The following is an 18,860-nucleotide window of genomic DNA, read 5'->3' as shown; positions in this document are numbered from 1 at the left end:
CTGACTACTATTATTACTAATATTACTTACTGTACTTATTGTTTTTCACCTACCTGCTACCTTAATTTTTTTCTTCAAAATACTGCTTTAGTTATATTTTTCCTCTTACTGTTAAGGGCTTGTAAAAACGTGTTCTCAATACTGAAGCTTAGATTTCAGGGATTGGAGAGGCTCAGTATTTTGTTTACTGTGATCCTGGTTGGGGGTTTAGAGACTTTGAATTGTGTGAGCCTCCTAATAGCACTGTTGTAGCTGTTTTATAGGGATTTGAGCTGTATCTGTGTAGGCTGCCTTTGTTAAAAATTATACTCTTCATATACCTCCATGTACGTTTAGGTCCTTGAAGGCATTCTTAGAAAGGCATTTAGAAACCACAAAGTTCATCAGCACAGATTTGGTCTGGACTGGAACAATCTGTGTAAGATCTAGAGACAACTGCCAGTTTTGTGCTTTCCATAAAAGAAGAATAGTGTGATTCTATTTCAGTTGTCATATAATAGTTGATGCTAGCATCTTACTGTTTATTTTTCTTTATATATACTTTGTGAGGAGAAGGACCAATATCTAGAACACTATTAAAAGGAGATAGATGCTGAAAATAACTATTTTACCTAGTTATTTCAGAGTATTGCTAATGAGTTTTCTAAACCATTTTCTTTTTCTCCAAATCTTTCTAATAACGTGATTAGATTTAATCATAGGATCCTCTACAGCCTACTCTTTGGGAAATAAAAACATTTCTTTCCATTCCCAACACACATCTCGAAAGACCAAGCCCTAAACTTGACTTTTCGTTCTCAAGATCATGGCTCGTCATAGCACTCCATTAATCTCCAAGCCAGTTGCTGCTGTTGCACTTTACTTTGTGACTTTCTTATTTTTCAATATTTTACATTTTCTTGACCCTATTTTTGATAACACACGTTAGAGGCCTATGATTAATTTTATAACTCAGTTTTTTTCCTCCAAAGCTACAATTAAAAGAAAGATACTTTTATTTTACATTACATAATGCATTTTTAAAAATTATGTTGATGAGGAAAGGACATGACGGGGAGGAAACGTGTTTGCTGCATAGTATTGATGTCTGGAGGATGTTCGGTAGGCCCATCTGCTAGGAAACAGAAGTGACTTATCTACAGAACTCTGTGTGTAATGGTTGTTCATTGTGAAGAAGTAGTTAGTGAAAGTTCTGACTACCTATGTTATTGTTGTTAGGTGCCCTCGAGTCGGTTCCCACTCATAGGGATCCTATGTACAACAGAATGAAACAGTGCCTGGTCCTGCGCCATCCTCACAATTGTTATGCTTAAGCCCATTGTTACAGCCACTGTGTCAGTCCATCACGTTGAGAGTCTTCCTCTTTTTTGGTGACCCTCTACTTTACCGAGTATGATGTCTTTCTCCAGGGACTGATCCCTCCTGACAACATGTCCAAAGTATGTGAGATGTAATCTCTCCATCCTTGCTTCTAAAGAGCATTCTGGTTGTACTTCTTCCAAGACAGATTTGTTCGTTCTTTTGGCAGTCCATGGTATATTCAATGTTCTTCACCACAGCCTTTGAAACCCTATGGGGTGGTTCTACTATGTCTACTCATAGAGTCGCTATGAGTCAGAATCAACTCGATGGCAATGGGTTTGTATATCTTGGTATTAAGAGTACATTTAGCAAGAAATCTGGGCTAGCCATAAAAGTGTTATTAGATGTTGAAACTTTTTTTTTTTAATTGAACTTTCAAAAATGTTCAAGGGTAAAGTGGAACTCATTTATATTGTTGGAAGTGATAGCTCCTTAAGGTGTACATGCCTGCCTGTAATGATTGATTCACGGGGAACCAGACACAATCTTGTGCATCCATGTTCTGGTGGACTGTGAGTCTGTCTGAGTGGGCAGGCTTTCTCATGAAAGGAAAGTCCTCTGATGACTTTTCAAGTAAATGCTTTAGAAATAGTTTTTTGTTTTTATTCAAAAAAATAATTTATTTTTGTTTGTTGTTGAGAATATGCACAGAAGAACATACACCAGTTAAACAGTTTCTACATGTATAAGTCAGTGACATGGATTACATTCCTTGAATTATGGAACCATTCTCACCCTCCTTTTCCGAGTTGTCCCTCCCCCATTCCCGTAAACTCAGTGCCCCCTAAGGTTCCTGTCTAACTTTTCGATTTGCTGTTGTTAGTTTGATCCCATGTAGATCTTAAAAGAGCATAATGCTCAAGGCAGACCTTTTTTACTAGTTAAGCTAAACTATTGTTTCATTTTAAGCAGACTTAACGGGATATTTTTGGTTTAAGGTTTAAAGGTTATCTCAGAGCAATAGTTTCAGGGGTTCATCCAGCTTCATAACTCCAGAAAGTCTGGATTCCAAGAGAACAGAAATTATTTTTCTTAGTAATAATGCTACAATGGAATTTGCGTCGTTTGATAGATTTTTCACTGCTTTTGCATGCCTTTGCATGGCTCTTCTTGCTTGAACTCCACGACAACTCTGTGAGATGGGTTATTTAGGCATCATTTCTATTTTACATATGAGGAAACTAAGGATCAGAGACCTGATGCCAGTTATTTGTACAGCAAAGATGTTCTAGGGATAGGATTAGAGTGGACGTAACAGAGGCAAAATATTTAACACATGGCTTGGCATTTAGAAATTACAGAGTGAGTGCTATCTACTATTTTAATACATTATCTCGTCATCCTTACCTTCCAGTGATTTTTGCATTATACTACTAGACTGTTTCTCTTAGAAATATATGCTATTTATATATGTAAAGTAATATCTGCATGTAGGTCTAATGACATTTAAGTTTCGTATTTCTTGAACTCACATTTTCAAGTGATTCTTTTAATTTATTGTGGTAAAATATATGTAACAAAATGTTTGCCATTTTAACCATTTTTAAGTGGCACAATGGTTAAGAGCTTGGCTGCTAACCCACAGGTCGGCAGTTCAAATCCACCAGCTGCCGCTTGGAAACCCTATGGGGCAATTCTACTCTCTCCTATAGGGTAGCTCTGAGTTGGAATCGACTTGATGGCAATGGATTTGGTTGGTTTCTAAGTATACAATTCAGTGACATTAATTACATTCACCATGTTGTCTTACCATAACTGCTATCCATCTCTAAAACCTTTCCACTAGCCCAAACAGAAACTCCTTCCAGGACTGTTTCTGGCTAACGCTTTTAGCTTTAACCAGGTGGTGTGGAAGTGGACCAGCTGTGTATTGTAGAGGAGTTGGCACTCAATCACGTGTTAAAATTAACCAAATCTTTTCCACAGTGGGATTATTTTACTTCAACAATCCATTGGGTTTTAACTAATGGCTTTGAATATTATCTTGAAATATTTAAAGTATCATTACAAAACACATCCTTTCACAGTTTTTTTTTGGTTGTTCACAAAAAGGTAGTTTTTGTTGAAAACACACTTCTGCCTGAGACACTGAGATTTGTGAATATGTAAAATAGGCAGCCACCTGGAACACCAGCAAGTTCACTATTATTTCTGCTTATCTAGCAGTTGTCAGTCTGCCTCCTTTATCTTCTTGTATTTTTCTATAATTTTCCTTTTTCTCTCTAACTGAACAAGTAGAATTGATTTTGGAGAGAACATGATATTAGCCTTTGTGATTTCCACTTGGTCCCCTTATTTTACCCCTAACCCTGCAACTCTACTGCTACCCTGGCAGTTGTTATTAATGTTGCAGGTTCTCACATCCATTTACTAAGGAATAGTGACTGTTCTAGGATTTTAGAGCTTCCCATAACTTTCTGGATAAAGTTAAAATTCCTTAGCTTAGCACATAAGACATCATCTATTATCTACCTACTTCTCAAATTTCCATCATTTTTTCTCTTCAGTCATTCTGAATTATTTGCACTTCTTTGGGACACTTGATCCTGTTTTCTGGCTCTTACTTTTCCACATGCTAGTCTTCCTGCTGATCTAGCTATAACCAAAGTGACAATTTCCTCTTTTCTTAAAGGTTGCCTCCCTTAAGAGGGCTGTCTCACATCTACTGCCAAACAGCCCATCTGGCTGGAGCTTCTCATCGTTTCCTGCTCCTTTTAACTTCTCCTGGTGGGACATCACTTACTTTACTAGTGGTCTTTGTTTAGACTTCTTGGACGTAGTCCCGTTGGTAGAATACTGCTGCCATAGCTTGGCCATCAGTGGAGATGTGATTGGGGGCGGGCCACAATTCTTTATTTTCTCATTCTTTTATTTCTTACAGCACCACCACAGTTCTGGCTGACTCAGACTTCAGGGAGGAGTTAGAATAAATAGAGGGAATTGAAGTATAGGATGGAAACATTTAAAACCATGTCTAAAATACAACTTTTCCCTTGGGGAAAAGAAAACATGTGTGAAGTTGAAGCCTTCAGTGAATGGCCCCTGTATACTTCCCTTACTTTTTTTATCCTCAGTTCCGTGCTTCTGAGTGCTTCCTTCTACTAACTGTCCATCTTTGGGAAACCTTGTCCCTACGCTTGGTTGGTTTTGCCCAGAATCTCTTTTCCTCAGCAGTACATTTATTTCTACAAGTAAGTCTTTTGGCTGCTGCCCACCAGCATTGTGTAGGGTAGCCTTTGGCACACAAATCTTGCAGGGTAGTCAAGAGTTTGTATGATATGCTCCACGTCTGGTCTCCTTTGTGGTCTTCCTGCCAATGTGAATTTTCTAAATGCCTTTTGAGCCCTGGTGGTGCGGTAGTTAAGAGCTTGGCTGCTAACTGAAAGGTCAGCAATTTAAATCCACCAGTTACTCCTTAGAAGCCCTGTGGGGCAGTTTTACTTTGTCCTATAGGGTCACTATGAGTTGAAATCTAATTGACGGCAAGGGTTTTTTTTTCTTTTTTTTTTTATTCTTCTAGTTGTTCACTGAGTATCTCTTGAGTATCGTTGAATCTGCCAATGATAAACACCCAATTTTAGACATACCAAAACCAAACCCACTGCTGTGGAGTCAATTCTGACTCATAGCAACCTTATAGGACAGAGTAGAACTGCCCCATAGAGTTTCCAAGGAGCACCTGATGGATTCGAATTGCCAACCTGTTGGTTAGCAGCCGTAGCTCTTAACCACTGTGCTACCAGGAATATTTTCCTAAATCCCCCACAGAAGATTCTGTCGTAATGAAGACAGTGCTTCACATAAACACACAGATACAGAACATGATATCCCTCTGTCTCCCACTGATCCTGCTATTAAGTTGAAAACTCTTGGCTTGCTTTTCAAAGGAAACAAGTCCATAGCAGTCATGGCAGCTCAGCTGCTGAATAAAGATTCATCTGAAGCTGTTAAATCACTATTGTTTAATAAGGGCTAGATTAAATTACTGTAGCATAGCTATTGCTGTCCTCCTTATCGGTGAAGTGGGCTTATATATTTTTCTATTACATACTTCACTCCCACTTGTTTTTTAATTGCCACGTGCTCCCAAAAGCCTGTCAGCATCATTTAATTTAAATGCCCTTTCATGCCTCTCTGGCAACTTGACAGTCTCTGTCATAGCATTATACCACAGTAATTGACTTGTTTGTTTTCCTAGCACCTAGCATTTGGTGAATAATCAATCAATGTTTATTGAATGATAACTGAATCATTAATAGAGGAAATTGGGATCTAGTATGTCTAAAGTTAAAATTACTATGGTAATATATATATATATAATGAAAAATTTGCCATTTTAATCATTTTTAAGTATACAATTCAGTGACATTAATTACAGCCACTGTGTTGTACAACTGTCATTGTTATCTAAGTAAAAGATTTTTTTATCAACCCAAACAGAAGCTCAGTACTCTTGGAGCAAAAAACTCCTTTTCCTCCTCTACTCCCAGCCTCTGGTAAACACTTGCTTATTGGCCATTTGTACATCTTCTTTGGAGAAATGTCTATTCAAGTCCTTTGGCCGTATTCCTTCCCCTTCCATCCTCCTTGGCCGTGTTTTAATTAGGTGGTTTATTTTTTTTTGTTGTTGAGTTGTAGGAGCTCTTTATGTATTCTGGAATTTAAAGTGTAGGAGCTCTTTATGTATTCTGGAATTTAAAGCCTTTTCAGATATATGGTTCCCAATGTTTTCTCCCATTATGTATGTTGTTGTTGTCTGTTTACTTTCTTGTTAAAGAACATCGATGCCAAAAGTCCTTAATTTTGATCCATTTTATCTACTTTTTCTTTTGTTGCTCATGCTTTTGGTGTCATAAAATTTACTCTTTACCTTAGCAGTTCTTCAGTTATTAGGCATATGATTTCATAGACAGCCATATTATTTTCTCATGATTCAAATGTACTTGCAGTTAAAATTTCTATTCAACTTAAATTAAGTTTTGGATTATATGCACATTGGATGAGAAAGAAGGATCAGACAGCTGCTGAGGCCTAGTTCACAATTAGCATTTCTCCCCACTGCTGGAGCTGCAGCTGGAAGGGGGTGTAAGAAAGAAGGCCTGCTCTGAGAGGCAGTCCCGTCCTATCTAATGAATTGTTGACAGTCAGATACTATTTGTTGTATCATTGGTTTAACTCTTTGCTTATTTTGGCAAAAAGCAAAGTCTTTTTTATGTATAAGAAAGCCTCTTTGACAGTGTAGTTTCATTTAAAAAAAAAGCAGGAAGTAAACGTGAGGAATGGAAGACAAGAAATTCTGTAGAGCAAGCATATTTTTTTTTTCTAAATATGTATATTTATGCATGGACATGCAGAAAATTCATGAAGTACTTTTAAATTTATGTGTTCTAATTTATGTAAAGCTTCTATGTAAGAAGATTTAAAAATCAATGCCCACATTCAGATCTAAGCTGTTTGGTCTACTCCTGTTGTATGTTTTGGATACTTTACTACATGGGTCTTTGGAAGAGGAAGAAGTAACTGTCAGCAAAAAAAAAAAAAGTTTTTTGCATAAAGAGGAATTAATCAAATGTTTGCTTAATGGTCAAATGTCATATTATTTGACTTCTCTTCATATAGAAATTTCAAGAAATTGCTGAAAAAAATATGGAAAAATCAAACCTTATTGAGAAGTCACGTGAACAGCTGGTTCTTGAAAATTCACACTTCAAAAACGTGTTATCACGGACTCGTAGGGAACAAGCGTCCTTGCTGGCAGCCTGTGCACTGATGGCTGGTGCCTTGTATCCCCTCTATAGCCGATCATGTGCCTTATCTACACAGAGAGATTTTCTCCAGGACCAAGTCAACACCTTTGAGTTGTTCAAATTGGAAATTAAGACTATAGCCCAGGCTTTGTCAACCGTAGAGGAAAAGAAGCAAGAGGAAGCCAAGGTGAAGAGAAAACCCTTTAAAGGACTGATAGGTGTGTTCCGGAAGGGTGTTATTGCAGTTTTGGCTGCAAACAGACTGAAGATTTTGGGCCAATCATGTGCCTCTCTTTTTACCTGGATGGAGAATTTCAAAGAAGGCATAGGCATGTTAGTGTGTACAGGAGAACCGAAAGATAAGCATAAATTTCCAAGTAAGACAATTTGTACCTTATTTTATCTAAGTTGTACTTAAGTGAAATACGATGTTGAATATGCTTGGCTGTAATGCAAAAGCTTTAAAAAATTATGTAACATAGTCTCATATGTCTATAAATATATATGTATAAATGTATATTTATATCGAAATTAGGCCTTGATTTTTAACTAGAAACAGATTAAAATATAAAGAAAGTAGCAAATGTATGTATATATGTATATATATGTAAAACTTCATCTAGCTTTATTATATTCGAATCCTCTTTTCACAGTAGAGGTGATTTTTCATTTAAATTAATCCAGAGATTCTACCCTATTTAAAATTTGTTATCATTGCAATTTATTTTCACTTTCTGTGCATCAGTATACAATGGTGAGTTAAAAATCTATTAAAGAGTTAGATTAAAATGACGCAAATGTAAATTTTCCTACGAACATTTTTTTTTGACTATTTGACTCTTCTGAGTAAACGATGAATTCAGTTTTTAACTTTTAGAAAGGAGGCTATTAATTAATATAAGTTAGAACTTGTCATGTGGATTGAACTTGGATTGAATTGTGTCCCCCAAAAATATATGTCAACTTGACTAGGCCATGATTCCCAGTATTGTGTGGTTGTCCTCCATTTTGTGATCTGATGTGATTTTCCTATACGTTGTAAATCCTAATCTCTGCCTGTGGTTAATGAGACAAGATTAGTTTTTGTTAAAGAGGATTATGATAGGATGCAACACTCTTACTTAGCTCATAGCCCTGATCAAATGTAAGGGAAACTCCCTAACCTTGGGGTGTGGACTGCATCACCTTTTATCTTGCAAGAGATAAAAGGAGAGAGAGGTGAGCAGACAAATAGAGAGTTCATTACCACCAAGTGAGAAGAGCGAAGAGTGGAGCGCATCATTTGGACCTGGGGTCCCTGTGCTGAGAAGCCTCTAGACCCAAGGAATATTGGTAGCAAGGACCTTTCCCCAGAGTGAGCACAGAGAGAAAGCCTGGCGCCCCGAATTTGGGCTTCTAGTCTCCTAACCTGTGAGAGAATACATTTCTGTTTATTAAAGCCATACCCTTGTGGTATTTCTGTTACAGCAGCCAGCACTGGATAACTAAGACAGAATTAAAGCAAATTTCTCTCTCTTTCTCTTTTTTGGTTGTCATTTAACAGTTAAGGCATATATATGGAGTAGGCCAATCAAATCTAACATTTCTTATAGACTTTTCTGCACCAGGTGAGAATTCTGTGTATAAGTTTTGATCTGTTTCTTAAACAGCTAAACACTGCTATGAATTTTAATAAAATTTTGTAGCATTTCATAATGAATTTTTCTCTTTTTTGCAGAACATCAAAAGGAGCAGTTACGTAGTGTACAGGCGCTCAGCTGGCTCACCAGTTCTGACCTTCTTGCTGCAATAATCAGTTCTATGGTTGAATTACAGGAAGTTATTAGTAAAACAGGTACAATTTCTTCTTTATTATCCTTGCAGAATATACTTAAAAGCAAATGTCCAGAAATGCTTTTAGTGCAAATTCTAATAAACCATCTAAAAGAAAATGTATTTGTTCTCATCTTTCTTTTATTCAGATGCAGAGAGATAGTTAAAATGTATATTTAATGATGTAGTGAATTAATATATAAATTTTGATGGGTAATTTTCTCTTTGTTTATGGGGAAATCAACTTACATTTCATGGTGAATGTATCCTATCCACCTTATTTTTTTTGTCACTTGTGATCTGGTTTTCCTTATGGAAAGCTCATTGGTAGCTTTTTTATTAAGTACTACTGGCAGTGTTCTTTCAGATGTTTTGCCCTTCCTTCCTTTCTTCTTCTGACTCTAAATTTCAGAGGTTTGAGTAATAACTGAGCCAGTAGGATTTTTTTTTTCTTTCATCTGGTGATGTATTTTTTATTTATCCTAATTCCGTTTAGACAGAGTTAATTTGAATAGCCTGCTCCTTCTACCAGGTGTGCAGCCACCTGTAATCAGAGACTTCCAAAGGCCCAAGATTTAAGTTTTTTTTTCCAGTGACTTATCTTAGATTACATACTATGTATGAAAGTTTCAGTGAAAACGGTTTTCTGTATACTGGAAGAAATGTTGACATAGTTACTTACTGGTAAAGCTGTGTCATTGGACTAGTTATCATCCCTCTAGATACATTAATAGTAAAAATGGTATAATGAACTTGTTAAACTTTCCTCCTTAGTGAAATGTTGTAAGCATTAATGACACAATAATTTAGAGAACTCTGATATGCAAATATTGATAATTTGTTGTGATTTCAAATAATATAATAAGATCTAGATCTAGGCTCTTGTAGGAAACTGATGATTTAAAGATTATATTTAGGTTGTAGCTAGCCATTGATGTTGATAAACAATATGCATATTTAATGTATCAAGACCTCAACAGACTTAGTTTGGAATCTGAAATAAAAGTCTAAATTCAGTGTATTTTAAGAATTTTGGTGTTATAGTTTATGCTAAGTGAAAACAAGCCAGTCACAGAAGATCACATGTTATGTAATTCCACTTACATTAAAATGTCTAGACAAATCTATAGAGACGGACATCTATTTGTGGTTACCAAGGACTCATGAAGGGGTTGCAGGTGATAGAAAGTGACTGGTAAAGGATTTATTTTGGGGGTGGTGAAAATATAAAAATCAACTGTGGTGATGGTTGCACAACTCTGTGACTAGACTAAAAACCATTGATTTGTATACTTTTAATCGGTGAACATAAGATATATGAATTCTTCCTCAAAAAAGCTGTTAAAAAACGTGAAGGCATGTAGTTGCTGAATCTCTCTGTTTATATGGAAGGAAAAAGCTTTCCCAAAACCCTCCCTAGCAGGCTTCTGCTCTTGTTTCCTTGGCCTGAACTGGGCCATGTAATTATCCCTAGCTTGATAGCTGGATGTTCGCAAGAGAGAAGGACAGAATTATGGGTGTTTGGGGTAAGTTTTTTAATCCACAATGTCTCCAATAGGGAAGATTCATTTTTATATAAAACATATATTATTTTTTTGCCTTCACATCTCCTTATCACCATTATAAAAGAAAAATGGTCAGTTCAGAAAATCCAAAAACAAAATTGATCAGGAAAGAACAACAATAACCAAAACAAAAAGTATTTTTTCATCATGTGGGAATAATTACTGTTAACATTTGTATATGTTCTTTCATCTCTTTAATCTGTTTATGCATGCATCCATCCATCCACTCATAGACTAACCAGTGATATCATAGTGTACATACTGTTTTATTTTCTCATTTAAAAATTATTTTGAAATAACCTAAAACTTACAGAAATGTTGCAAGAACAGAGTAGAGTTCTCTTTTCAGCTAAACCATTTGAGAACAAGTTGCTGACTTAATGCCCCATCACCCCGTCGTGTTTTAGTGGAATTTCATACAAGGACTTCCTCCTATATAGCCACAATACAACCGTCAACATCAGGAAATCAACACCGATACATTACTACCATCTTATCTCCAGAGCCCATTCAGCTCTCACTAGTTGTCCCAGCTGTGTCCTTGATAGCAAACAGATCCAATTCAGAATTATGTATTGTATTTTTTGTCATGTTTCTTTAGTTTCTCTCAGTGTGGAATAGTTCCTCAGTCTTTTCTTGACCATCATGATCTTGACACTTTTTAAGATTACAGAGCAGTTATTTATAGAATATCTGTCAATTTTGGTGTATTGGGTGTTTCCTCATGATTAGTTTCAGGCTATGCATCTTTGGCAAGAACATCACAGAAGTGGTGCTGTACTTTCCTTGTGGCATTTTATGATAGTCGTATTTTTAATAAAAGTCTTAGTTTTTGAGGATTTGTCCCATTTCTATTAATATTCTTTTACAACATGATTTTTAATGTCTGGGTAATTTTCTGTCATTTAGGTATTTCGTAATTTGCTTCACTATCTTATAATGGATTGCTTTCATCAGGAATATCAGCTCAGCTCTAATTTGTAAATCGATTAGTTTATTTTTGAATCATTTAGGATTGTGGGCAGTATCTTAATTCTTTTAGTTAGTGGGAAACTAAAATAGCAAGATCTTGGCAAAGTCTTTTTAGGAAATAATCTGAAAATTCTGAAGTGAGGAGTTACTTTTAATGAAGTTTTTCTTTTCTTTTTGAAGAACTTGTTGAAAATTTAAACCTAAATTTTAGATATGAATACTTCATGTCTATTGCATCATTGTCATATTTTCTTTTTAGCCTCAGGAAAACTGTGATGCATGTATGCCAATACTGGGTAGTAGCTTTTAATATATTAAATAGTAACTGGATTGCTTCTTGTATTATCTTTGTTCTAAGCTAAAAAATAAATATTGTAAGTTACTTTTTAAAAAATAGGTGTGTATCTATTTAAATTCTGAATTATATGCACACTAACAACTTTCTGGGAGAGAGAATTTACTCTTAAATATGTTGGATATGATCAAGAACTTGGACTCTAAATTTGAATCTGGGCTCCATTGTTTATTAATTTGTATGGTTTGCTTAATCCCTCTTCAGCCTCAGTATCCTTGTCTGTAAAATTTTGACCAATAGAAGTTTCTGGTTCATGGGCTTATTATGAAGGATAAATGTAGCCCGCTTAACCAAGTCCCTTTATATGTATATATATGTATGTGTGTGTATATATATATGTATATATAAATATACAATAAATATTTTATTTCTTATGCACTAATTTTTAATTTTTCATTAAATGCAAGTTCAATAATGGTACCTTGAATCCACTGCTCAGAAAATGGTGAAGGTGGCTGCCCCTGTTACCTTTTTAAACTTTATTGATGGAATTTATAGGCAGTGGGCAAAGACCCCAGTTTCCATGTTGCCTCTGGAAATACTGGACAGGTGGCAACCTTCTTGCTTTCATTAAAATGTTTGCCCACTTGAGATAAATTACCTCTTCCAGGTATCCAAATGGTGTGCCTGCAAGAGATCATTTACCTCAAACAGGGGAGACTGTTACTTCCACTGAAGGGCTGGGTTATCAATCATTATGGGTATGGACTAAAGAACCCTTTACATAGCTGAAGCATTTGATATGACTGGTCCAGACAGAATTTCTCAAGATAGAAACAAATGTGCCAATATGCTTTGAAATAGCTATAAACAAATACAGGAGTAGATGCATATGAGTAGAATTTACATACATTTTGTTTCATATTCCCTCTCTATTTGAATCTTAATTTTCTAGAAGATAGATGACCAAAATATGCCCCTCCTAGTACTACTCAGAACTCTTTATTTCACCGTATACTTTGAGTTAACTTTCTAGAGGTCATTGCAGCTCTTTGAGGCAAAACTCAGAAGGCTAGGTTGTGTTCAACATATCATTTGAGGTTTCATATGTAGGAATTTCAAAGCAAAAAGTAAAGATATTTGTATTACTAAGCAGTTATTGGGATGTATTTTAAAAATTTAATGCTTTACTGAATAAATATAAAAAATATTGAAAACCACCAAGAGCCTTGCTGCTCTAAATGTGGTCTGTGGACCAGCAGCGTCAGCATCAACTGGAAATCTGTTAAAATGCAGACTCTCACATACCACCCAGACCTACTGAATACGCACCTTCGTTAGAGATCCTTAGGTGATTCATATGCACAGTGAAGTTTATGAAGCAGTGATTTAGAGCATTTTGTTATTTACATAACTTTACTCACATCTGGAATTTAACAAGTGTAATCTGACAATGTGTTATTTCTGGTACTTCAGCTACTAGTATCTGTTTTAGGGAACCACATTTTAACTTGTTGATGTTTTAAAATTTTCTGGTTTTGTTATTATTTTTATATTGTTCCCTTTTTTTTGAACATTGTGAAAAACTCAAATATATAGAAAAGGTAAAAAAATTTTATAGTGAACAGGTGTTTTGTTTTTTTAAATAAATATTTATAAACATAGTTTTTAAGAACAATTTTTGAAATTTTGAAAGCATAATTTAGCCTTTTTGAAGTGATTGTTCATGACTGTAAAATTTTAGTGCACAGCTTTTATAGAATAAATTTGTTAATGCAGATCTAAAATAACGTACAAAATTAAAAAAAATTTGTAGGAACCTTAAATAGGGCTATAACACATTTTGCAATTTATGAGTAGTTTCTGGGAACCTTCGAAGAGCCTGAAACCTTTTCTTAGTAAGACAGATTGAATATCTGGAAATCATCTGAGAAAGCTGGCTGGTATACCATGGAGGGGAAAGATAGGCAAGGCAGTTAAATGTGTATTAAGGGAATAGTTATAATTATTGGGAGAACGTTCTCCATGAGTCTTTCATGTTTCTGCACTTTTCCAGGTTTTTGTAAAAGAATAAAAGAAAAAAATTTTCTCAACTCTTCATTAAAACATTATATGTGTATTTAGAAATATTGCTTTTACCCCACTTTGTTCCAGAAAAAAAAATTATGGAAACTTATAGGTATTTCAGAAACCTTGGTGGCATGGTGGTTAAGTGCTACAGCTGCTAACCAAAGGGTTGGCAGTTCGCACCCACCAGGTGCTCCTTGGAAACTCTATGGGGCAGTTCTACTCTGTCCTATAGGGTTGCTTTGAGTCGGAATTGACTCGACGGCAACGAGTTTGGTTTTTCTTTGGTTATAGGTATTTGTAAAATATAACTGTTCTATATCCACTAAAACTTAAGCAATTGGAGGTGGGAGCAAGTTTGAGCTAGAAATGAAGCTGAAAAAGCCAACTATGATGGCCTGCCAACTTGTGTTCAGATTTGGGGGTCAGGATTCAATTGCCAATGATGTCCATAAAAGAAAACCCAAAAGCTTAGAAGAAATCCAGACATCCTTGGACTAAGATTACATAAGCATTTCTTCTGCAGCTGTCAATAAAAAGGGGCATTATGTGATAGAATGAATAAATTCTTAATAATATCAGACTTAGGAGTTTTTTTTCTTTTTAAGTAAAATATATTGGGTATAATTTACATGCAGTAAAATATATACATTTTTTCTGTAAAATTGGATGAGTTTTGTCTTCTGATGACTGAGATAATCAGGAATGTAAAGTATTATGAGAGTAGATCTGTTATGACTTTTAGTACATGTCCAACTTCAGTGATATTCGAACTAGGGGATGCAAAGACTCTTGAAGCTACAGATAATTTTAAGGAAATAAAATTCTAAGTCCTCAGATTTGATAATTATTTTCTCCTAAAACTAATCTACCTGAGGATGCAGTACAGTTGCCATGTCTGTTCTTAGGTCTCGTTTTGGTTGTCTTCCTTCCTGCCTTTCAGTTATCTTCCTTCCTGTCTTTCAGTAGTCTTCCTGTTTATCAAAACCTCTTTATAGTAGATCTTACTTAGATACATTATTTATTTATTTTTATTTAACAAGCATTTACTATGTCCTAAGTATTGTTCTGGAGCTCTAGTGGCATAGTGGTTAAGAGCTCAACTGCTAACCAAAATGTTGGCAGTGTGAATCCACTAGCCACTCCTTAGAAACCCTATGGGGCAGTTCTACTCTGTCGTGTAGAGTTGATATTGACTCTTAAGTATTGTTCTAAGCATTTTATGGATAATAACTCATTTATTTAAGTTGCACAATAACCTTTTGAATGTGTTATTTTTAACCCCATTTTATAAATGAGGAAAATGAGGCACAAAGAATATAAGCAACTTGCCTTGAGTTGCACAGCTAGAATTTGAACCCAGGCAACCTGGCTACAAGTCCATTCTCTACATCCATTTACTGTGCAACTTCTTTAGGGTGTAAAAATTCCCAGGGGACCAAACAGGGCCACATGTCTTTCCTCTGTCTCTCCAGATCTGTTTTCCATCATATTCCAGCCCGGGAGAAGCTAACCTGTATATATCACTCTGATGGGCTCCCGTGCCCTCTGACTTCCAGGACACCAAAGGGAAGGAGTCAAGTGAGACCAGTATACACATTCACAGGGTCTCTCCCTGCAGGGTTGCTTCTGAAGGCAGCCCTCTCCTCGGGACTCCTCCTTTCTTTTCCAGAACAGCTTCCTCCCTCTCTACTTCAGGCCTAGGGATTGTTAACCCCACAGGTACTAGTGGTATGTTACTATCCATATTGTTTTTCCTGTACTCCACCCACATCTTTGCAAATGGTTCATTTATTAAACCTTCCTCAAATTGTTCTAATGTGAATGTACCATCTGTTGCCTCCTGGAACCCTGACTGCTATATGCCAGTTGAGGAAATGAATGACTCTAATGAGTGCGTAACAAGTCCTTTTGGAAGTTTGTGGTTTTAGTTCTTTGCTTTCAGCAAAATTGAAAAGAAACTAATTGAGGTCTCAGCAGAGAGGGCATTAAAAATAATTTTTGATGTTAGATCATCAGTGAATTTTAGCACATAACTCTAATGGAGTTCAAGAAATTAAGTGATGTTGGTATAAAAATACGCCTTCTATTTCTATCTGCTTTTTCGTGTAAACATTGTATTTTGTGCTTACACTTATAAAATGCAAAAATAGGTAGAGAATTGAGGCTAAACCTATCTCATTCCTGCAATAAGTAATCCATGGTTACTTGAATTAATTAGGAAAAATATAGCCATATCTATCTTATTAAGAGGTTCATTGAAAATAAAGATTTATTTATGTTTAATAATTATGTATCAAAATTAATACATCCATGCTGTTTAGATCAGTTGTATACAACTAACAAATATAATGACTTAGGTTTAACATATACAGCCTTATGGTCACAGGAATGAAAATATTTTCATTTATGTGTATATTTTTATTACAGAAAATTGTGATAGGGTAATTAGCTCTAGGTTGTATAATATGTAGAGGGAAAAAAAATCCAAGCCCATTCCATCAGGTTGATTTCCACTCATAGTGACCCTATAGGGCAGAGCAGAACTGCCCTGTAGGGTTTCCAAGGAGTGGCTGGTGGATTCGAACTGCCAACCTTTTTTGGTTAGCAGCCGAGCTCTTAACCACTGTGCACCAAGGCTCCATGTAGAGGAAGGGGGTCAAATTATGAGATCATGGAGAAAACGAATAAGGTAAAATTTATGACTATTAAAGAACAGCTTGTTCATATAATTTTAAAATAGACGGTGGTAGGTGCCAAATATCCATGGTATTTAGATTCTATTGAATAGATTTGAAGGAGTAATGTAACAGTTAAAAACAGAGTTAATATTTACAATATTCCAGAAATGATGTGATTTACAATTGATTAAACATATGATAAAAAATTTTAGATGTCAACTTAAAAATGTGTGAGAGCATATGTGTTAGTTCCCTAATGTTGCCGTAACAGTTCACCACAATCTTAATGACTTAAAACAACCCATATTTATTATCTGTCACTTCTGGAGGTCAGAGGTCTGAAATGGGTCTCATTGTGCTAATATCAAGGTGTTCCTTCTGGAGGCTCTGGGGGAGAATCTCTTTCCTTGCCATTCCCAGGTTCTAGCAGCCATCTGCATTCCTTGGCTTGTAACCCCTTCTTCCATCTTCAAAGCCAAGCAGCAGAATATCTTCTGATCTGTCTCTGACTCTGATCTCATCATCTGTCTCTCTTTCCTGCTTGTGATTATATTGGGCCCACCCAAACAATCCAGAATAATCTCCCTATTTTAAGATCAGTTCATTAGCAGCTTTAATTCCATCTGCAACCTTGTCGCCCACTTACCATGTAAAATAACATTTTCACAGGTTACGGGGATTAGTCCATTGTTCTGCTTACCACAGCATACATGGTTTCTTTTTTTAAATTATGGGATACATTAGTGAACGAGTTTGAAGATCACTGTCCTGCTTGTCCTCTCTGTGGCGTTTGACATTATTGGTCATGTCCTTATTCTGGACTCCTTTGATGCTGATGGTACCACTCCTGTTTCTTTTCCTTCCATTTACTTAGTGTCCTTCATGGGCTGTTTTTGTATCTGTCCCTTCAGTGTGTGTGTGTCCTATGGCTCTTTCTTTAGCCATCTTTTTACTCCTTGTACTCCCAAGGAGTCCCATTTATAGCCAGGGCTTTATTTCCCACCTATATGTTGATGACTCCCAAATCTTATCTTTATCCCAGACCTCATTCCTAAACTTTAAGCATAGGTACCTAGTCCTCTATGAGTATCCTGAATACACGTCAAACTCAGCATGCTCAAATTTTTACTCATCTTTGTCCCAAAACCTTCTTTTGAATTTTCTGTCTTTATAATTGGAGCCTTGGTGGCACAGTGGTTAAGAACTGCGACATCAAACCAAAATATCGGCAGTTCGAATCCACCAGCCACTCCTTGGAAACCTTATGGGGCAGTTCTGCTCTGTCCTGTACAGTTGCTGTGAGCCAGAATGGACTTGATGGCAATGGCCTGGCTTGGGTTGGTCTCTGTAATTGGCGTGACCATCCATCAAGTAATACCTCAAACAGAAATCAGGGAGTGAGTCACCGTAATGTGCGCTTTTTCTTACTCTTTATTCTCTGTTTCTTATTGGTCTAATTTTTCCTCCATTGCTGTTTTTTTAGTTTATTATTTTTTGCACATGTTACTTTCTTAGTCTCCTAATGGGCCTCTCCACTTCCACTCCTGGATTCTTTCAGCACGTTCTGCACACTGTGCCACTCTGAATACAGTGCATTTAGCAAAGCAACAATACAGAGGAGGGTTATAGAAGTAACAACAACTTATTGTAGAACATTTACAAAGTATTGAAGAGTATAAGGAAGTAAATTTTATATTTTATAATCTCCCTATCCAAGGATATGATTAATATTTTTGAGTATTTCTTTCAAGTTGCTTTGTAGGTTTTTCAATATAATTGGTCATTCTGTAGACACTGCTTTGTATTGTTCTTTTTTCCTTAAAATCATTTTAAATGACTATAATAATAATACCCATCTCACTGGGTTGTTGTGAGGGTTAAATGAGTTTATCTATGTAAGCCATGCTTGGGCTGTCATATGTCTTTGTCTTCAATATCAGCAGCAGTATTGTTCTCCATTTTTTACGAATTTCAAGCTCTTTAGCTACATATACAAGACCCTTCCTGACCTGATTCTCACCTCTCTGTACTATCTCACTTCCCAATGCTCTGACTAATAAAGCTACGTGAGATGCTGTCTTGTGTCTCCAAGCATATGGAACAAACTTTTTTTCTGACACTAAACTTTTTTTTTTAATAATTTTTATTGTGCTTTAAGTGCAAGTTTACAAATCAAGTCAGTCTCTCACACAAAAACCCATATACACCTTGCTACACACTCCCAATTACTCTCCCCCTAATGAGGCAGCCTGCTCTCTCCCTCCACTCTCTCTTTTTGTGTCCATTTCACCAGCTTATAACTCCCTCTACCCTCTCATCTCCCTTCCAGGCAGGAGATGCCAGCATAGTCTCAAGTGTC

General features: G+C 36.1%; 1 protein-coding gene across 9 annotated transcripts in view; it reads left to right on the top strand.

Moving 5' to 3' along the window:
- The window catches only part of CCDC171 (coiled-coil domain containing 171), a 313,930-nt gene that overhangs the window by 119,921 nt on the left and 175,149 nt on the right, over positions 1-18,860 (top strand). For all 9 annotated transcript variants that reach the window (XM_064290475.1, XM_064290472.1, XM_064290471.1 and 6 more), the window contains 2 exons: positions 6,982-7,486; positions 8,827-8,943. In XM_064290475.1, the coding sequence (XP_064146545.1) occupies positions 6,982-7,486; positions 8,827-8,943 (622 nt within the window). The remainder of the gene's footprint in view (positions 1-6,981; positions 7,487-8,826; positions 8,944-18,860) is intronic.

Source organism: Loxodonta africana, chromosome 9, assembly GCF_030014295.1.
Source record: "Loxodonta africana isolate mLoxAfr1 chromosome 9, mLoxAfr1.hap2, whole genome shotgun sequence".
NCBI lineage: Eukaryota > Metazoa > Chordata > Mammalia > Proboscidea > Elephantidae > Loxodonta > Loxodonta africana.
This window is presented reverse-complemented; position numbering and strand designations above follow the sequence as displayed.